The sequence below is a fragment of the Dromaius novaehollandiae genome, chromosome 3 (assembly GCF_036370855.1).
Source record: "Dromaius novaehollandiae isolate bDroNov1 chromosome 3, bDroNov1.hap1, whole genome shotgun sequence".
NCBI lineage: Eukaryota > Metazoa > Chordata > Aves > Casuariiformes > Dromaiidae > Dromaius > Dromaius novaehollandiae.
The window spans coordinates 105,072,531-105,093,665 of NC_088100.1; the positions used below are offsets into that span (position 1 = coordinate 105,072,531).

General features: G+C 37.6%; 1 protein-coding gene across 16 annotated transcripts in view; it reads right to left on the reverse strand.

Annotated features, from left to right (window-relative positions):
* Positions 1-2,164: 2,164 nt before the first annotated feature.
* The window catches only part of ESRRG (estrogen related receptor gamma), a 412,544-nt gene continuing 393,573 nt past the window's right edge, over positions 2,165-21,135 (reverse strand). For all 16 annotated transcript variants that reach the window (XM_064509690.1, XM_064509701.1, XM_064509688.1 and 13 more), the window contains 2 exons: positions 17,344-17,613; positions 2,165-5,835 (listed from right to left, as the gene is read on the reverse strand). In XM_064509690.1, the coding sequence (XP_064365760.1) occupies positions 5,591-5,835; positions 17,344-17,613 (515 nt within the window). In that variant the 3' untranslated portion in view covers positions 2,165-5,590. The remainder of the gene's footprint in view (positions 5,836-17,343; positions 17,614-21,135) is intronic.

Below are 21,135 nucleotides of genomic sequence, written 5' to 3' on the forward strand. Positions count from 1 at the left end.
CCAGCTTGCGAGCGCGCACCAGTGCCAGCGTAACAGCGTGGGTGAGGAGGAGCGGCACGCTCCCGGGCCACACAGGCTTGGTGATACAGCCAGCGGGCTGCCGAGTGGGCAGCTATAGCGGCAAAGCTCTGCTTTTACCCTGGGGTAGCTTGTTTTATTTTTTGGGAGGGGGAAGGAAATGGGGGATGTAAACCCTTTCAGTCCAAACGTAGTTTCACTGAGCTGAGCCATAGCCGCAACAGGAACACTTTGTCAGCTTGCCAGTCTCCTCCTTTTATTGCAGCAGTCTCTCCGTAGCCTTAGCCGAGGTCTTTAGCAGCAGATAGCTGTAACAGTGTGTGTTGCTTGAGCTACTAAAGCCACCGCCCCAAGCCTTCCCCCCCCCCCTTAAAGATTTACTAGCTATTTTCATAGTTTAGAGAGGTTTGTGCTCCTAGCCAAATTCCCCACAGATACCTATTGAAACATTTCTGCCTACCTAAACATTTCCATTGGCTTTCTATGCCCTTTCTGGCTTTACTGCAGAGACACTGCGTGGTCTTAAAACCTGCCCCCCCCGCCACGCACACACACACACACACACACACATGCACGTGCACACAAACCCTACAGAGTTGCATCCCCAGAAGTGGCTGCTTTTCAATATTCCCTGTACAGCCTTTGCTGCGAGGCTACATTTGTGATTGTACTGTGCCTCGTGATCTTCCGATGAAAAGCGGTATAGAAATGCTAATTACAATTTTTTAATTGTATGTGAAAACATTTAACCAGTGAGTAGATGCAATCAGGTGTTGTGGGAGGCTGAGAGCACCACTGTTTACACTTGCTTTTTTTTTTTTTTTTTTTTTGTCCTTTGTGTGCGATAGTTTATCTCAGGGCGCCTTGCACTTTCGAGTTATGCTGCAGTATCGCGCTCGGCTTTGAAGAGCTGCTTTGCAGTAACGCAACATCACAACACTACAGAGGAGGGGAAAACAATTCTGTACGCGTGTATGTATGTACGTATGTATGCTCGTGCATGTACACACGCATGCGGTGTCGACACTAAAAAGCAATTTTGACCTCCTTTGAAGAGTCCACAGGCGATTAAACTCTCTGTTGCTCTCTGCCACTTCTTTTCCTCAAAAAATTACGTCTTAGTATGGTTAAAGCATAGAAGGCAATAATAGCATGGAGGAGATCCCCTCCCATTTCAAAGCAGATTACCACTAAAAGACTGCAAAGTACAAAAAGCCCCCAGTGCTTTCCCGGCAGTCTAGGGGAAACACTGCTTGTGCCTGCGCAGCGCTCTGCTCAGTAGCCTTTGTGGCATCAGCCCAAATCTCCAGAGAATGGCCAGCAGCAAAGGTGAGAAATATGTTGGCAAACACAATGACAAAATACTATCAAGATAGGCTAAAAAGCAAGAAAAGCACACATTAGCACTTCTGTGATGGTTCCAGAAGGGTCCACAGGCAACACAGGTTGACCCTGTGCAATCAGGGCTACAACCTCTCAGGCTGTGAAAGGCTGAGAGGCCACTGACTGGCAGTTTTTAACAACGCTGTTTAACCCCTTTAGATCTTGAACACTTATCAGTGCTCTTCATTAACACCAATCTATATTATTGCTCCTGTGGCTATTTACTTCCATTCTGAAAAGCTGGATCAAATAATACAGATTTTTTTCTTAAACCCTACCCCAGCACACATGAAAGGAGTCTCCTGCAGCAGGAAATAAATGAATGATAGACTCAGTCGTTGATGGAGAAAGCAAATAAGTACTTCTGGATGGTATTAATGTGATCTTAAAATACTGGGAAAGTTTTCTTTTATGACATTGACAGAGAGGCAATGATTTTGAGTAATGCAGGCTGATGTGGAGATGCTTTAAGATTAAATAAGTGCTATATAAAGGCCTGTCAGACTGCATCCTAATGTGCTATGAGACATTTTGCATATTTAAGAGTATGCAAAATGTCTTATACCACACTGGAATTCATTCTGACAAGGCTTTATATAGCATTTATTTATACTCATATTCTACTTTAAGGGAATAGGTATAACGCTCGCTGCTCTCTGAATGGAAGTAACAAAAGGTAATGCTTATTGGTTTGTTTCCTTCTCAGAAAAAGAAAATAAAACCAAAAAAACCCCACAACACAAAAAATAAAATAAAAGCAATCAAAAGTGGAAGCTTGTTTAATATTGCTCTACCATCATCCTGAAAGGCATAATAATTTGAGTTACACATCTGAACTGATTGGAGTTACAGAATCATATCTCCTTTTTGCATTTAACAATATATACAATATAAAATAAATACATTTACACAAATGGACATTGGTTGGAGCACACGGTATGATACACATCACAAAAATATACAGTTGATTGCTATACAGATGTGAAGCCCATCTACAGCTATAGACATGTTTGTTTTTGTTTCTTTTTTTTAACTACTGGCTATTATGCAACTCCTGGATTATTATAAGCAGTTTAATTTTTTTTGTCCTTTTGTGATCTTTGCACGATAAGACTGCCATAAAATGTTTTCCTAGGCAGGTAAACAGAGACGCTTAAATAATTAAAATACAATCACCAACACCCATTTTCTCTTCTATAAGAAAAATAGCAGTTTTAATTTTTTATATCTTTTTATGTTATCATTTAAATGCAAAATAGTGGAATAAATACAACAATCTGATCTGATTGAAACAAATGTGTAACTTCTGGAAGTTACACAATCATATTGCTTTAAATAAGAAAAAAATTAAAAAATGAAGCAAAAATAGAAATTAAATTGTTATGGCTAAAACTTACACCCTTTGAAAATTTCCCAACACTTCACATTAAGTAAGTGGTCTTGAAAGAACTCTTCTCCAGCAAGGTTTAAGATGAACAATATTATAAAGCCCGTGCAGTGCTTTTAGCTATATTTCAGGTAATGTTTTTACAGTCTTGAGATACTTGTTCTTTTGCAGCTCCAAAAAATTACTGAAAACGAAAACTAAAATTTGCACCGTGTGCCTTTAACACATCTCCATTTTTTTGTGTTTTTGTATATTTTTAGTTGATTGGCTTTTGACCCTGAAGCCCAAGTTCTTTAATGTGATACAGCAAAAACAATATTTATATTATATATTTATATATATATAGTGTACTTGAACAGTAGCAACTTAAACCCTGCACAAACTTTCTGGAAAATAAACTTTTTTTTTTGCACTCTTACATATATAAATAATCTTATAGAATCAGCACCTTTTTCCCAGGAGTTGTATTTTTTTTTTTTTTGTCATTTTTAAAAAGGGATGTGCCAATTTCTGAACTCCTATCACAGCTATAAATTTCAAGTTATTGACCATCTGAATGAATTGCTAATGATGATTTATCTAGAATCACACTACAGTCACTTCTCTACTGAGAAAACACAATCTACAATATAGTCCCATATAGCTAATGATAGATACACAGTTTTTCTCTAGCACAAGGCTGATGTAGCATCAGCCTGTTGTATTTTGTTTAAAGCACACAAAGTAGCAATAGTTTTGGAAACTTGTCCGCACCAAAAAGTTTTGCAACAACACAGAGCGAGTTAATAACAACATCTGAGAGATGATTGAATAAAAGCTATATTTACAGCGTTTAAAAATTAGACTTATCTATAATCTTGAAATATTCAAAGTTTTATTTCTAAGCTATACATTGGTATTCTATAATAAACTGTTACAGAAATTATCCCTTGTTTTGAAAATATTATGATTTCAATGTGTATCTGTTCATAACGAGTATCTGTTTGGAGTTTCGATCTCTTAATTATTACTAGGAAGAACCTTATTACCGGTAAGGAATAGAATATACTACTGTAATCTCCTGAGGAATTGTACATCCAATATTGTCTCTAATTCTACCCTGTGTCTATAAGCACACACCACAAGAATCCAAACACCACAAGAAGAACAAGACAACAGTCTTTGAATGCAACATAAAAATTCAGAAAAGCACAGCAAACATGAAACATTGAAAAGCTGAACTACATTTCTTTTGTTTGTTAGGATTACAATTTTAATTACATCTGTGTACATAGAATAAGGATGTTCACATAGTACAGGGAGCAGCTACTAACACTGGTACATTGGTATAGCATTTGATGGAGGTTATTGTTTATTGGTTATTTAGCGACTGTAGTCTTCTGGGGGCATCTAATTGGTTTATACATTAGATTACACCTCTTAACAGTCTTGAAACTGACTGACTTTCATGCTGTGACAATACTGGTTGAAAAGCACATATACTGGTTTAGCTACTTATTAAAATTGCAATTTACAAAATAAAATCTAAATTAATAAATAATGTATAGAAGTGTTAAATTCTTGAATTTGGTCAGAAGTCTACTACTCTGATTTCTTAATTTTGCAAATACTGGCATTTGCCTTATTGCTGCTAAGCTACTATTGGTTCATAGGGGGTTTCTGTGTGTGTAAGGTTATAATTTTGCAAACAGGCAGTATCTCATTCGTTTACAACTGAAGCAGTTAGAAATCACGTAGCAACTACACCGTTGTACAGTCGCTGTCTCCTAACACCTTTAAAGATTGGTATTTGACTTGGAGTATTTATATGTTAGACTACTCAGATACACTGTAGGTGTAATCTAATCCTTTGAGTCAGTGAACATTTAGGTATAAACTGGAGCTCATGTTAAGAAACTGGATGTTTTGGACCAGACTGGCACACAACATAAATTGCATCCGTGATAATATGCACCTTCCCTTCAACTATTGCTTTAGTAAGATAAATTCCCACATTAATAAATGGCTGAAAACTGGTAAAGCTGGTACAAAAAAATCTCCATTAGTAAGAAGAAACAAAACATTTAAAAAAATCTTCCTTCAGGATTCATTTGTCCTTCATTATTGTTCATCATTGTTCAAGCCAGCACAAAAATGCAGTATTTTTTTCTCTTTAGTATTGCATGAATGAATAAAGCTTAAACTATTCCCTGAAAAAGTTACATTGTAGCTAACCTAAGAAATATCTGGAAGACTTGAAAAAACAATTAAGGAATCAAATGGCTGTAACTGATCTAGATGGAAAATGCAATGATAAGAAGCAGCCGATGCATCGTCGCTTAGTCGTCTAATTAGAGACTGCTCCTATGAAATCTAATACTGCATTCAGTCAGTTCATCATGTTGTACTGTACTGCTAGGTACGATGGTTCTCTCTTTGATTCCTTTGTCACTGGGGACATTATGGTTCATAATAAGTTCACTGGCATCCATATTATGGATTTCCATCCTTTGGCAGGCCTGGCTTCCATCTCTCTTCAATTAGAGACCTCTTTTAAAAAGTTCAGCAGCAAAGAAAAAGAGAAAAGGAAAAAGGAAAGGAAAGAACAGAAAGGAAAAGAGAGAAAAGGAAAAAGAAAAGAAAAACTGCATCAGAAAGACACAGAAGAAAAAGTTGAAAGCTGCTTCACAGTCTTGCTGCTAAATATCAGTGCAGTCATTTTTTTCTTAATTAAACACTAAGTTTCTTTGCCATTATTATCCTGTTTATTTTCCCTTTTTTTTTTTTTAAACGTGCATGATGGGAAAGCCCATGATGCTTTAGTCAGACCTTGGCCTCCAGCATTTCCAAAAAAAGTTTGTGCATGGGGACTTTGCCTTCCAGTTTGATGTTGTAGAAATGTTGCACAGCCTTGGTGGAGGTTTGCCTCAGAAGTGGGAGAGTCATCAACATCTTGCCAGCACGACGTGGATCTTCCATGTGCTGTCCAGCCTCATAATCCTGCAGAGCCTCATGTAAGACGTCCTGAAGTTTCTGCACTGCCTCAACATCCTCTATGTGCATTGAGTCTGCAAAACAAAGGAGCAACAGGAGTTTTCAGCTTCGCGTACCAGAAAGTCGGGTTACTCTGTAGCTGCACCTCACGTTAACTGGTACTGTACTCTCTTACAAAGAAGAAAGATAATTACCCACTTATTTCTATATTGACCTTCAGGAAAAAATCTGGATCCCCTGTGGAATTACAAATGCATAATTAACTCTTGGGTAAGTAATCTTTCTCCTCATCCTCCTCAAACTAGTAAAATGGTCGCCCTAGCTGCTACATAAACCATTTCTTACAGCAACTGCTTCAAAGAAATTATAGCACCAGAGGACAAAGGCTGTATGAACTGAAGTCCACACTTTATTGGAGATGCAAGAATTACTCCCCTATTATGGCAAAGCTTGGTAAAATGCTGTGGCAAACTCCAAGATTGTGGAATTGGAAGCGACGGCCCTTACCCCCTGGCGAGGGACATACGTGTCTACGCAAAAAACACAGGATTAGCACTGCTTCACTGACACAAGGGAAAAGGGGTTTTGATGTGATTTCCTGACAGGTTTAGCAAAAGTTTTTCTCCCTCACATTCAGATAGGATCCAATACAGTTTTCAATTTGTGGTAGGCAACACTTAGTATGTTCCTGAACTGCTTTTGCTCTGTAAAGCTAACATTTTACTTTTTTTAAACACCTACTAGGTGTATCCCTACTGTCTCACCCACCAGAGGATGGTTTATATTGGTATTGCAGCTTTTTTGCCCTTTTTTTAATCACTCAAAGCAAGCACCTTGTTTTGTAGGTTTCCAGGTGAGATGTTTTGGTGGTATAAGTATTGAGTGACAAGCCTAGACAAATGCACATGAGGAACTAAATTAAACTGCTACCTGACCTGGAAAGATTAGAGCAACAGAAGTGTGAAGTAAAAAGAAAAGATCCAGCTGACATAACTGTAAAACCCTAAACAGCAGAAATACAAGGAAGGAAGATGTCCTGGAGAACCCACAGTTACTGGGCCACGCTGAGACGACTTCAGATGAGCAGCCCTAACTCGGTGACTTTGATGTAATCATAACTGTCAAAGAAAAGAATTACGTGGTCCAAAGTGAGGTGCATGTAATTAAAGTAGAACAGTCACAAGTGAAAAAGGCCACCAAGCCCTTCCTATCAACTACCAAAATCTGGATGGCCCACAGACTCCAGAGTCCACAGATCCCAGCACTCCATAATGCTCCATATCAAAATATAATATTTATTGTGAATACTAATTTCATGCATGCAGAGGCTTGGTTTGCCATTAACTGATGCACAAGCTATATGTAACTGCTGCCAGGGGTGAAAGTCCTAGGGATCAGTGACACTGTACAGGCTAAAGAGAGAGACTGGGACAGTAAATCAGGGTGAGACTGGGACAGTAAATCCATGGCATTATTAGAGCATATCTTTAAAAGTTCCATTTAATACAACTCTTGCTTTGCATCTTCATTTTTTGTTTTGGAATAAAGCTCCTGTTCTCCAACAGAATAATGACCGTGAAGCTAGATAGCGAAGAAACCACTTCTATCGTTGTTTCCCACTCCTGTATTAAGCAGTATCATGCACTGAATCACTGCTTTGATAGGGCCTCATGTTTTACCCTGTTGATGATAACAGAATTATAGAAGCCAAATTTTGTAACTTTGGCTTCAAATATCTAAATTACATTCTAAGAGTTAAGATATATCTAGAGTTTCATTTCTTAATAATTTGTGTATAACTATTTCCTCGGATAATTTGGGCGGGCTCTCTTTTTGAAGTATAAACATATAAAAACAAAACATAAACCAGTAAGTAACAGGTTAACCAAAATGCTCCAGCTTCTATTCTCAAAACAAATGTGCAAATTGAAAAGAAAAAAAAAGTTACAGCTCTTGCTCTAAAACAGACACTTAATTATATACAAGTTTGGATCATTTAACACGTTTTATTGATTCTGATGACAGTTTATCTGTTAATTACACATAATGGAGTCCTATGGGAATTTTACATGTTTAATAATTCTGAGTCTTAGCGAATAGATGCTCTAAGAAGCATGCAGTTAGACATACGCTGCAGGGGCATGTGATACTGCACATCAAGGTGCACTGTGCTGAAAGCGGAGAAACTCAAAAATATATCCTTCAGGGAGAAAGAAGACTACAGCTTTTAAAAAAGGCAGATAGGGAAACGTTACCTGTAGCAAAATTTAGCTCCAATTAATGTGAATCCATTCCCCAAATCCAGACATTTTTTATTTTTCTAGTTTTTTTCTAGTAGTGACATTTCTACTAAATAATTCTTCATCAATAAGAGCAAACCCCTGAAATCTGTATCCTACAGACAGAATGTAATCAGTGCAGACGTGTTAACATGCACACAAATGTAGCTGATGTCTTAAGCATAGTGTCCAAGCACTGGGCTTCACTTGGAATGCAAACTCCAAATAAATGGTCTTAATTACTCTCTGATTGTTTACCAAGTCCTTGGATATTCACAAGTATGTTACAGAATATAGACATGCTGTGCTACTCCATATAATTTTCCATAAACCACGCACAGTTTGTGCAGAAACTACACACCTTTGTGTTCCCTCCCCACTCCCTCCCGGAGGCAGGGCCATCTTTAGAGTGCTGTAGAAGCCAGACAGGAGCATTTCAGTGGCAACAAAATTCTTAGCTGGTCAAGAGTGTTCCCAAGCCATTTTTTTACAACATACTGCATTAAGAGACAGGTCTTTCTGGAGACACTGACTGTAAATGTTTAGTTTTACCCTTTATAGAATTGGTCTGATTCTTCCTAGATGGCTAAGTACTTGCAACTGCTACCAAGTTTGAGTTTGCAAATGTACAGGTGGAGTCTGGACTAATGCACTTTTCTCGCAGAGATGGAACTCCACTGGGACCTTTAGCTCTGCAGGCTGGATGGGAATGTGGCCCAAGACTTCAGAAATAGATGTGCTTCCTACGTTTCTTACACAGAAACTGAGTGAGGAGAGAAAAGAGGAAGAGAACACACCCTGAAAAACTAAGAGTAGAAGGTGAATCAAAATCTGTCCTAAGACATAGCTGTTACACTTCAGGCTCTAAAACTCTTCCACTGTTTGGACAACATCTTAAAAACAAGGGATCTTACCCTCTCCTTCCAGGAGGAACTGCGCAGCATCCCAGTGGTAAAACCAGCAACTGCTTAGATGGAAATGTAGTAGTAGTAAAGCATTTAATATATTAGTTGCTGTCTTTGCAATCAACTTAGCAGCTGGGAAGAATGTGACCAGCCAGCTCTCCACAGGCCAAATGCAAGTACTCTATGGACAAACGGTGCATGGACCAGAGTTTCAAAACCTTCGCCTTAGGAAATAGATTTTAGAATGTCACAGGAAATGAGGTAAGAAAAAATAGCAGAGAGACAGACACTCACAACCAGTGATTAAGATTTCAAACTATTCTTTTAAGATTGGGATTTAGCTTGAAAGATTTAAAAATGATTTAATCAAATTACTATGATAATTTAACTTTCCATTTACAGAAAAGATTCAAACTCATTTCAGCTTTACCCATTCTAGGGTCTGCTAATGTTTAAATGCAAACTCACTAAATCTGTGCTATTTAATTAGACCATGATTCAGCTGGCAGACTGCTCAGGAAAATATTAATCTCTACAAAGATCCTTCTTCAAGTTTTAGCCTTGCAGTTTGGACTTTCACTTTATTCCTGATATTAAACGGATGTAGATCTTAATCCCTCAGGCATTTGCCTTTGAAAACAAGGAAAATGGTTGAAAACGCTGAACTAGCCAAGGGGAAAAGAAGAGAAAAAACTAAAAGAAAAGAGAAATATTTTCAGTAACTACAGACTGGCAGATGTAGAAGTGAATTCAGAGCAGGTTAACTTATTGCTGATAAGCCCAATCCACACTAGTAAGAGATGGCAATGTCAAAAAGAACCACTATAATTTAAAGGAACACCAAGTCTGTGTGACAATTCAGCAGCAAAGAAATAATTCCACAGACAATATGAAATTGAATCGCAAGTTAAGTTCAAAGATTTTGAATGTTCTTCCTATACTAGGAAAAATCTAAAAATGAGGGTTTTTTTAATGTCTTTGTAGACAATTCAGATAATTAAAATTACAATACACACAAGTAATATCCCGAGGAAATCTACACCCAGATGGAAGCCCTCAGGCATTTTAAAACCATTGCCTATATTAAGGATGAACTTAAATAGGGTCGTTTGAAAATGTCATTTGAAAACAAGCAAGATTTGATACTAAATGGCCTGCAAAAAAGGCGCCCAGGTGGGTGAAAGCAAAGAGCTCAACAGACAAACACAGAACTAGTAGGTACAATGCCCTGCTGAAAGCACGGGAGCTCAATGCAGAAGTGGGAAAAGTAGCTGATCAGTGTTGCAATGGCAGAAGGTGAGATCAACAAATGAGGACATAAACTCACTGATCTCCACTTTGAGAATCTCCTCTTATTTGTTTCACCATCACAGCATGGGACAGTAGAATTGGGCCTCTTTGGGCCAGCTCCATAGAAAGTTGACTGATTGTATCATTGTGCAGAAATGAGAGAAAACTAGACTTCTCATCTGAGAGGAAAAACCACAAGGTCCAGATGCAAAATCCGATTACAACATGCCTTGTTTAAAATTCAAGGTTTATCTCAAATATAGAAAAGAAACATCTGGCCACCCAGGAGTAATTTGGAGCATACCACAAAGGGCGAAAACTAGCTGAAGTTTGGAAAGCGCCTGAAACGAGGGCAAGGTGATCTCTCCAAATACTGCTCTGAGGAAAGTTGAAGGCTGGTATGTTTGTACTGCTTGGGTACATAATATCACTAAAAGAAAGCAGAGGAAACCCAGGGGTCTCAAATGAAGTATTTTTCATGTCAGGAAATTCAGGCAGCGTAAAGCAAGAAATTATTATAGTGAATCAAGCAGCGGGGAGTATGCAGCAGTGAGCCCGCACATTAAGATGCTGATAAAGCACATCAGAGAGGCAAATATCAACAAGTAGGGTGAGGTACTTGAACGACAGCAATCACTGTGACATTTGTGATTCTGTACAGCTGAGTAGTTCACAAATTAAAAATGGATAAATCAGTTTAGTAAGTTATAATCCTATATATCCTTGAAAAACTGGATGAGATGAAGAATAAGAACAGCAAACAAATGGGTTTTGCTTTACCTAAAGGCAACAGAATCCTAATCTCAAATAATTACGTCTCAAATAAGAGGAATTCATTATCTAGTTGGTGTTGACAAGCCAAAAAGCATAAAAATCACGACAGTGTTTATTCATTGGTAAACTGTTCTCAGAATTACAGAATTCCTCCCTGTTTTGCCTGAAATATATAACAAATTTACATTGGGAAACTTGCACTTTTGCAAAGTGCTTGCCCATATTGTGTTTATATCTCATTTTAATAAAAATTTATATCTAATTTTTATGAAAAACACAACACAGTGACAACATTTTGGAAAATATATTGCTTAAGATAGAAGCAAAGGATGGAAATCCTCTATAACAAATCAAACTAAGTTCTTGGTTCCTCTGCCCAGTAATGCCCATCCTTTTCCAGTCTAGAGTTGTAATTGCCTCAGATATTTACTTTGGTCATCCCTATTTAAGATCAACAGCTATATGTAATTTTGATAATCTATTTGTGTATCTTTCCTGAACAGAACTATTTGCTGGAGTCTGCATGGTTGGGCTGGAGACAAGGGCACAGACAAACAGAATATTTTCTTGTGAAAAAGAGCATGGCAAAAACAGTTTGAAATCTGGATTATTTCACTGGAAATGGACAGTTCAATCATAATATATGTAGAAAACTAAGGACAAATAAATTAAGAATTCCTTGTCCTTAGTGGTTATGGGCAGTGGCACCTAAAAATGTAAAACAGAGGCTCGTAAAACTGATACAAGGGCTTAGGCTGGATTACAGTGGTTCAGCCAACTTTTAAGGAGAGACATGAAAACTGAAGCCTCAAAACAGTATCTAAAACATGGCAGGACTAAGATGCAGTAAGAAAAGAAATAAATTCACAGAACACACCTGTTTATTTCAGGAGGTGATTGGATTAACAGTGTTCTGAAAACACAGTGTATATATAGACATAAGGTAAGTTAAAACACAGTAAACCACCTTTTCTTCTTCCTGAAATGGCTTACTTTCCACTAGGATGAGTGCAATGAATAAAGAAATATTCCAGCAATGCAGAACAAATTGCATAATATGCAATTTGTTCAAATGCCTACTGAGTAAGGCTACTAAAACCCTGGAAAGGGGAAATTGCATGATAGAGATAAGATACCAAATAAAAGAAAATGTTGAATGAATGTTTCAAAGTCCTTTTTAGACACTACAAGATTGAAATAATTGCTGTAATAACCAGTGAGGGCCACTGTTTTACTGCTGTGGAAAAGCAGGGTGAATAACAGCTAATACTAGCAATTGTATTGGTGACACAGCAATGCATACACTTGCTTTCCTATCCAGTGATGTGGATTTGCTTCACAGCAAATTCACCAGTCAGCACAGAGCAGGCCCTTGGCAGGAGCAGTAGAGCCCTTCGGTTGCGGGGCTGCCTGGGGAGCAAGGAACCTGGGCTCCTCTCCTCCAGGCTCCACAGGCTTGGCCTCGCCGCTTCGCTTTTGCGAGCCTCCAGCTACTAACACATAAAATGGGGGTAACACCTACCTATCTCATACTAAGTGAGGAATATCTCAAAGTTATTTGGTCACTAGACCAACCAATAGAGCAAAAATACTTAAACCTAGCAAATGGTAGCAGAGATATTTATCTTCTCTAAGAACTGTGGTGCCATCTATTTGATTACATGAAAACAGAATCTGAGGAAGAAACTGTGTTCGTGCAACAGGAAACTGTTTATACCAGCAATTTCCTCCTTCTTTCATTTCTTTCTATGCCATAACACTTTTTATTATAGAGGATGATATGAATAGAGTTAACACACCTTGCTATTTATATTCAGCAAAATAAACACTAGTAACATACCAATGACACACCCACACGTGTATGTATATCAAGCTATTTATATACATACCTATTTATGACAGATATGTTTTAATCATGAATTCTGATACTGACAAGCTACAGAAGGATGACTAAATAAAATGAAAAAATTGGCATTATCAGAAACTAAATATAACCTTTTGCAATATATGATAAACCACTGTCTATACAGGGAATAAAGCTGATAAATGTCTTGTGGAATAAGCAACCTACAGCAATCTACCAATTAATTCCTACTATGAAAATACTATTTAACAATAATACCCTAGTGCTCTGAGTACATTTTTTTGGTGGCTGGAAAGCTATTAAAGTTGTAGGTAAGAACTACATTTTTTAGAAGGATAGACGATTGTGAAACTTCACTGGCATCAGTGTTGATCTGCGTTTCATTATGTTACGAAGCACAGGGTGCTCCTTCATGCTCACTCCTTTGGTACTGAAAGTGCCTTTTTTAAAGAGATAATTAATAAGAGAAACCAGAAATCATGATGGGGAACAGAGGTCCTTTTCTGCTTCAAGTAGTGTGGGCTAGGCAGTCAGCATTAAGGCTTAACATTAAATTTTAAACAGTGCATACGGTTATGCTTTTAAGTGCTTAGCATCCACATTTGGGCCAAATTTTTCAAGATCCCAGCAGCCTATTAGGCAGAGACAAACAGATCAGATTTTCAAATGTGCTAATGTATTTTGACACTCCTGTTTTTCATTTTAGTTCTTAGATGGGAACTGAGCTTTTCTTAAAAATCTGGTCTCAGTTATGACTTCTGAGCTCTTTTGCAACATTTGGCCTGAAGGCACAATGTAGTCCTTACTGATTAGGCAATTTCAAAAACTGCTCACCTGCATCTCCCTGCTTAGTATTACCTAATCAATACATGAGACCATTTTCTAATGCGAAAGAGATGAGCAGGTCATTTTTTATGTGTAGGAGTGTGTGTGTGTGAATGTGCGCACGTGTGTACACTTGCACATATTGTGTAAATATTTCACCTTCCCATCCACACGAGGAAGTAATTGGTACATGCATGTTTTGGAAACCGTTCAGAGTTGATTTTCTGCGTGGGTAAACAAAGTGCTCATTGGTGCCAGATTGCTTCATTTGGGCAGTGCAAGGTGGAACACAGGGCATCCGCATCCAGCAGCTTCAAGGTACTCGTTTGCTTTTGTGCATAGAAGCAAAAGAAAGAAGGAAGGAACTAGTAACATGGACAGGACAAGGACTAGACTGTGGCAGGAGGGACTTCTCTGGTGTTCAAGCATAAAGAGTGTATTAATTACTACTGAATCAATTCAGATGTTTAAAACTGACCAGATAAATCCCTTATTAAGCACTAGAAATTAAACGTAACTGTTGAAATCATGTCTGTATAATCTTTGAAGTACACAGGACTGAAATGTGTATACAACATTTGTCCTCTCATGTATGTATTTAAACTTTCCAGACTGTGTATGCACACCGTTTGAAATCATTTGACTATAAATAAGGCTGATACTTTTTGCATTTCTGAAGATTTCTAGATGCAGAGAGGCACTGGTAAACATTGAGAAGGGAACATTTGATAACAGCTGCCTGAGAATTTCCTTGAAAAATGGCACCTCCTCCCCCCTTTTTGGAAACCAAATGGCAGAATTATCTCAGCTTTTGTACTAGTGGACCCTGTTAGCTGAAAGAAAAGTTAATAGTTAGGGTATTTTAATGTTCATGATACTGAAATGTGTTGGCCAAAACAAAGCTTGTGCTATTTATTTAAACAAAATAAAACCAATATTAAGACAACTCACAATTTCTTTTTCTGGTCCCATGTACTAGCAAATGCTCCTATATACCAGCAGAAAATAACAGGACAGTGTATCATAAATCACTAACAGAAGTACAATGCCATAAGACCACTTTCATCTACTATTTACACTAGAGTTAGCCTGGGAATCTTATTAGACAGAATGGATATGGCAGAAATGTCTGAAATGTGCAAGAATTATTGATTTACTTTAAACCGGAAAAATAAACAGTGGAATAGCATTAGAAGTTTTTGAAGAAAGTGGAGGTAGCAACAAAATATATTTAAGCATGAATTGTTAACTTATTATTTTTATAATGGCGTTTTACTTCATTTTTCCACTATAGCTGCATTTACATTAATCAAGTTCATAGTTATGTAAAAATAAATTATCTTCTGGTTTTGTCTATGAAAAGAGCTGTACTGTAGTTTTAGCAGCATTTGTAAATTGAAACACTAGGGGTCTGATATGCTATAATGGCCTGTAATTCTGCAGGTGCTATTTTACACCTACATGTTAGTGTAGTTACTGGTAGAGGTTTGATATCTGCTGCATGTACAATCTGAAACTGAAATGTTTAATGTCAGCAGTCAAAACATACTGTTGAAAAAGAAGTCAAATAGGTGTTAAACAGCTGGTCTGCTTTTTTAACTCTTCCTTGCAATACTTTCATTTTAAAACAGCAGTTTTATTTCTATTCAGATGAGAGAAGGAAATATTTTCACTTAGATGTGCCCTGATTTTTAGCATGCTGAATTATATTTATCTATCTCTGACATTATCCTGGTTGTAATTCCCAGTGAAGTTAATGAAGCTATAGATGATTTTGACATACTCTATGTAGAATGTATGATGAAACTTTTTTGGCAGCAGTATCTTTTATTATCGCTTAGATACTGCACATCTGGGGAAAAAAAAAGTGTTAGTATTATCTAACACTTTGACCTTACATTCTAGCCCCGTATCCTTTTCATTGAATAAGCTGTAGAAATATTTCTAATTCAAAGTCCTTCAAGTATAGAATTAAACAAATACAAGAACTTTTCAATTTAGACTCCTACTTCCAAGTAACCTTCTTGTTCTACTCACTGAACATGAACAATCTTGAGAAAAACCCTCTTGTGGCTGCAAAGTGCTCTGAAGAGTGTATTTAGATTGGTCAAAAATAAATAATCCTTCCCCAAAAAACCTGATTTTGATCTTTGAGGGGCATTTCAGCATTTTCTTTTAATTCTGTAAATAAAACAATATTCTAAAACTAAGGATAGAGTTAGTGAGGTGGAGAGTATTTTACAAAGAAACTAATAGCATTTTGGCTTTGCAAGTTTTTGAATTATTTTTCCAATTAAAAATGCAGAGTGCTAAATCACATTACAAAGACAAATAGGAAAGTACAACTTCATTGTTGAAAACAATTTCCCTCCTATCAATCTGGGATTCATGCATCAATATTGTAGATGAACTGTTAATTACAAAATCAATTAAAAAATTATTTCTAAAAACAGTCACGCGTCCTAGCTCTCAGGGGGGCAATTTGGGCAGAAGGTCTCATCTCACTAGGACCGCGCCAAATCACAAGTCGTCATCCACAAGTAAGCAAAAGCAATCTGGTTTTTCATTTTTCAGCGCGGCTGAGCCCAGCCTGAGATTGATCGTCACATATGGCCCCAGAAAACAAACTGTCAATACCTTGAATGCTGCAGAATTTGAACAAATAGCCGTCCGCCCATTCAAGCCACTCATTGCATCCCATTTAACAGATTTTATTGACAGTTTCCTTCTTGTAATTAAAGGGAAAACTACTGGCCAGCAACCAAGATAAAGTTCAAAGATAGGGTCAAAACAAAAGCAGATGGAGGGGCACGGTGTGACTGTCAATGGAACATAGCATCAGAGCATGTTATTGACACACAGGTATCTAATGATCGGCACGTCATTAAAGAGGGATCTATCGTGAACTTTATGCAAATGCTAAAAGGGACTTAAGACCACAATAAAGCATTAAGGAGACACAAAAGGAAAAACAACAAAGCGCAAACGATTTTTACTTATCAGACACTATTCACTGCTTCAGCACTTTTAAATTCAAATGCAGAAAAAAAAATTCTTTCTGAGATTTTTAACCCCTTCTGCACAGGTAATAATTTTTGAAGTATTACCATAAAAGCAGAGGATCATAAAAGCAGAAGTATTACCATAAGAGCAGAGGTAAGGTGCGGTCCCTGTGAGATTAAGTAAGAATTTCCTCCCTCTGCCCATATCCTAAATTCACCCCAACAAATAAATCAGTAGCTGTATTTAAAGAGAACATATACAGCATACACTTGTGCAGCCATCCTTTCTGTTCATTTTAACTGCAATGATTAGACTTGTCTGGATTACGGAATGGATTTAGGAGAACAACATCTATATTCATTTGAAAGGATCTCTGCCTGTAAAATACTCTCCAAATCATTCACTGCATTATTCTGTACTCCCTTAGGAACATATTCCACAATTACTTAGAACCGGAAAGCTCTTCTTCAGTTTGAACCGCTTAGTTTGTTGCCTTTTAGACTAAGAGGCACTGTAACCTAAGGCATGATTAGCAATTTCTTACTCTAAAGCCATGTTTAAAACAAACATGCAGAAGGTATTAGGGAGAGAAAAAAAAGTGACGTATGAAAAATGTAGCAACCATCGTGCCACTCTGCCAACCTGAATTAGCAAGTGCTATAGCTTTGAGGGTGACAAACTCTTCTTTCTCCAGCTTCATGCTCTTGTATTTCTTTACCAGCTGCAGTATGGCATTGTTGAGGTCAAGAAGGCCTGCTAATTTGGACTGGTCTTCATCCATAATATAATCTTCAGCATATACAAGCTCATCCTCGAAAGAAAGTGACCGGTATACAACACCCAGAATCAAAATCTCCATCCAAGCACTCTGCAGAAGGCTCATCTGGTCAGCTAGAGACAAAGTGGAGAATCCTGTACAGGAAAAAAAAAAAAAAAAAGAATGCAGGAAAAATATTAAGCAGGTTTAGATTTGTCATAAATTTTATCCTCTTTTCATTTTTATATAAACTTTGATACACCATGTCTGTACTCTCTTATTCTTCTTTCTGCTTCTGTGCCTCCCCTCCTCCCTCTACTACAGGAAAGTCAGTAACATAAAATCAAAGGTTTTCTAAGCAAGACCAAAAGTTATGAACAAGTATGGATTTGTAAGCTCTTTCTGTAGGAATTATTAATTTGGGGGAATATTACAGTTACCACCTGGAGTTTGTATGTCTTCTTAGTTCGGAACTATCCATTCTTAGTTCTAAAACCTGACACTGTGAGGCTCTGTTCATCATTCTCGTAAACCAAGGAGGATAACTGGGGGGAGAGGGGGGGCTTTTTTAAAAGGGAAGATTGGATACTTTAATAGAATTAGGGTGATTATCACAACGAGGCAAATTGTCTTTGAACTTTAACCTCAGTGGAAAGAGAAGTAACACCTACCCTCTTCAGAAAAGATGCTAACTACTCCCGTAATGCCTCCTGCCTCTCCTGCACTTGTTGAAATAACAGGATGGCACATTGAAGTGCCAAGTGAATAGCAGTCACACTATCATTTTTGTGACTGCAAGCGAAAATTTAATAAATGTCTCCTAATGAATTTAAGTTTTGCTTTCTTTTTTTTTCCCCCCTGCTCTCTGAGCTAATAGGATCGCTAAGGGCAAACATCTTTATTGTCTTACCTTTTCAGGCTCTTGTTTACAGTACCTCTTAATTTATTATATCGAACTGCTAATATCCCAACCACATTAGTTGCTACAGAAGAATATGGGAGAGGATGTGATTTCCTGGCCTGTTGGTGAAATGCAGTAGTTTGCCAGTTGGCACCGTCAACCACAAGTACTTAATAAAATCATCAAAGGAGATTAGTCAAGCTTTTCTTAAGGGGTCTTAAGACATGTCTGAGGCTTTCATTTAGTTGTTTATGGAGCTGCTTACATGTTCTCTGACATGGTTCCTGCTGTAAGAACATTCTTTTTGTTGTTCAGTTACACTTAAATGCATTTTTCTGTTTTGAAAGTCATGAGTTACAATCAAGTAGGAATATATCATAAACTAGTAAATGTACAAGGCAGCTACTCCAGACAAGATTTTATCTGTAAGCACTAAGCAACAAAACTAATACAATAAAAAAAACACATCCAAACCACCAGGCATCCATAAAAAATGAAATATAAAACTGGCTGCATGTTCTTCTCCCTCTCTTTCCTCTTCCCTTTCTTATTTGTTTTCATTTTCTCATACTGTCTTTTCTGTCTTGTGATAGAAGTGTAGCTCTCTGCCTTCAAAAAAAACATCAAAAACTGAGCCAACAACAACATGAAACCCTTGAGGAGGTGACAATGGAAAATAACACATCTGTGATTAAAATAAATAAGAGGGAAATGGAGAAGAAATAACCATTTGAAAGATTATAAGGAGGATTTCATGATTTCAATTAGCTTCAACATTTCTGTTCCTTCACCGTCTTTCAAGACCAGTTTTTCTGCAGTAGCAGATGGACAGAGAACGTAGCCTGCAGCACCGTCCTGTGACAGCCCTATTCTCCCTCCCAGACACTGCTGTTAGTAAATAGATTTACACATTCTCCAATCTCCACACATCTTTCTGCCGAATAATTAAAAGCAGGATGATTAGTTTATTGAGTGGAAGGAGGAACTTTTTTATTGAGGTCCATCCACGATTTTATCAGGGCCAGCACTTTTACGGTTGTCATGAGGGTGCAGGCATCCAATTTTTCTTATCTGCCTGATTAATACAAACGCTGTTTCAGGACGCATTAATTAACAGATACAAATCTACGTTCTCATGGAAGGATCAATACAGAGAAGAAAAGAGGCATCAATGTGAATTTAGTGCTGATGATGGAGAAGGCACTCTATTGACATTTACGTGCATAGAAACTTTAAAGTTGCAGTGGAGCCCTTTTGTCCCTGTGATTTACAAATTAACAATTTTTCAGCTATAGCAATGTTTCACATACTTCTGAGGAGTTTAATTAAGCAAAAAGCAATAAAATCAGTTTTGATTAAAAAAAGTTTAACCTGCAATTTCTCTCTATTCTGTTTTTTTCTGAAAACTCCCAACTTTCTTCTTTTATTATCTACTTTATTACTATTTTTCTTTAAAAATAATGCTATGTTTCAGTAACATTTATTGCATGCCAGAGTCAAAGGAAATCACATATGCTCTGTGTGGGGGGAAAATGGGATTCTGCTGATGAGCTATTGTACTCCAATTTGAAGAATCTGTGTTCTGGTGCAGTAAATACACTAATTGTTTGTATATGAAACATAAAAAAATCAATAGAAAATTTTTACATGCTAGAAAAACTGGCAAATATAAACCACACTGTTCTGCTGTCCACTAAAAAGAGAAATAAACATGGTTATTTTCTCCTGGATAGAAGTAACTTTCTCTTGAAAGCCTGCTCAGTGAAAGCATGTTTTAACTTTTAAAGGCATCCCTCATGGGAACGTAAAATGGCATCCTGCTATAATTAGCCGGTTTTGTTTTGCTTTGCTTTTCCAGAAAACGTGAAAGCACCCACCATGTCTCTTGCACAACACCAAAGCCCTTTGAATAGACATTCAGCAAGTCACAGGAAAAGCCACAGATTATACGGGCATGTGTATTTACATGCGGAGATCTCTTTTTAAATATTTTGAGGATGTTACCCTTATCTCACGCCAAACTTTGCTCTGATTCTGTGCTCTTTAGTTATATGAACCCCCTCGAACCAACTGTGCTCTGTGACAAGTGGATATTTTCTATTTTAAAATGTAACTATTTGAAAAAAGTCCCCAAATCATACGTAAATACATTTCCAGCTATCTGGACCAGCGATAGCCTTCCAAGGCACAACTCTAAGCTCTCCCCAAACAGGGCTGAGAGGCTGCATGACGGTGTGATTTTGAACTTTGCCATGCATTGTGTGGCTCCTTAATCCTCGGCATCTGACAGGTCATAGTTTTAAATGTACAGCGGCATAATGGATTTTTAAAATACAATGTTGTGTACCTTTTCCCCCCTTAGCATGTACCATTCTGTACACACTGGTGACAACTTTGATCTCTTTTCATCTCCCTCCTCAAGTCAGTGCCATTTAATGTATCTCAGGCATTTGCTAACAGAATGACTCTGTACCTTGACCTGCAGTTAAATAGCATGTTTATCTGCAATACAGTGCACTCCAAATAAACCGGATGACAGTTTGCAACAACGTCATTTGGAAGGATTGAAAGGCTTCTCAAGAGTCAGGTACCCCTGAGGTAATAAGCTTGAAGGAAGCATGTTTTGTGCCAACCCTCCTGCCATCTTCTACTAGACACTCGTGTGCTTGACAATGATGCCATGGGCACTTGTCACGATTTTTTTTCTTTTTGCCTAGCAAACTGATGCACTTTGCAGTCAACTTACAAAAAAGGCTAAGCATTGGAAAGTGTGAAG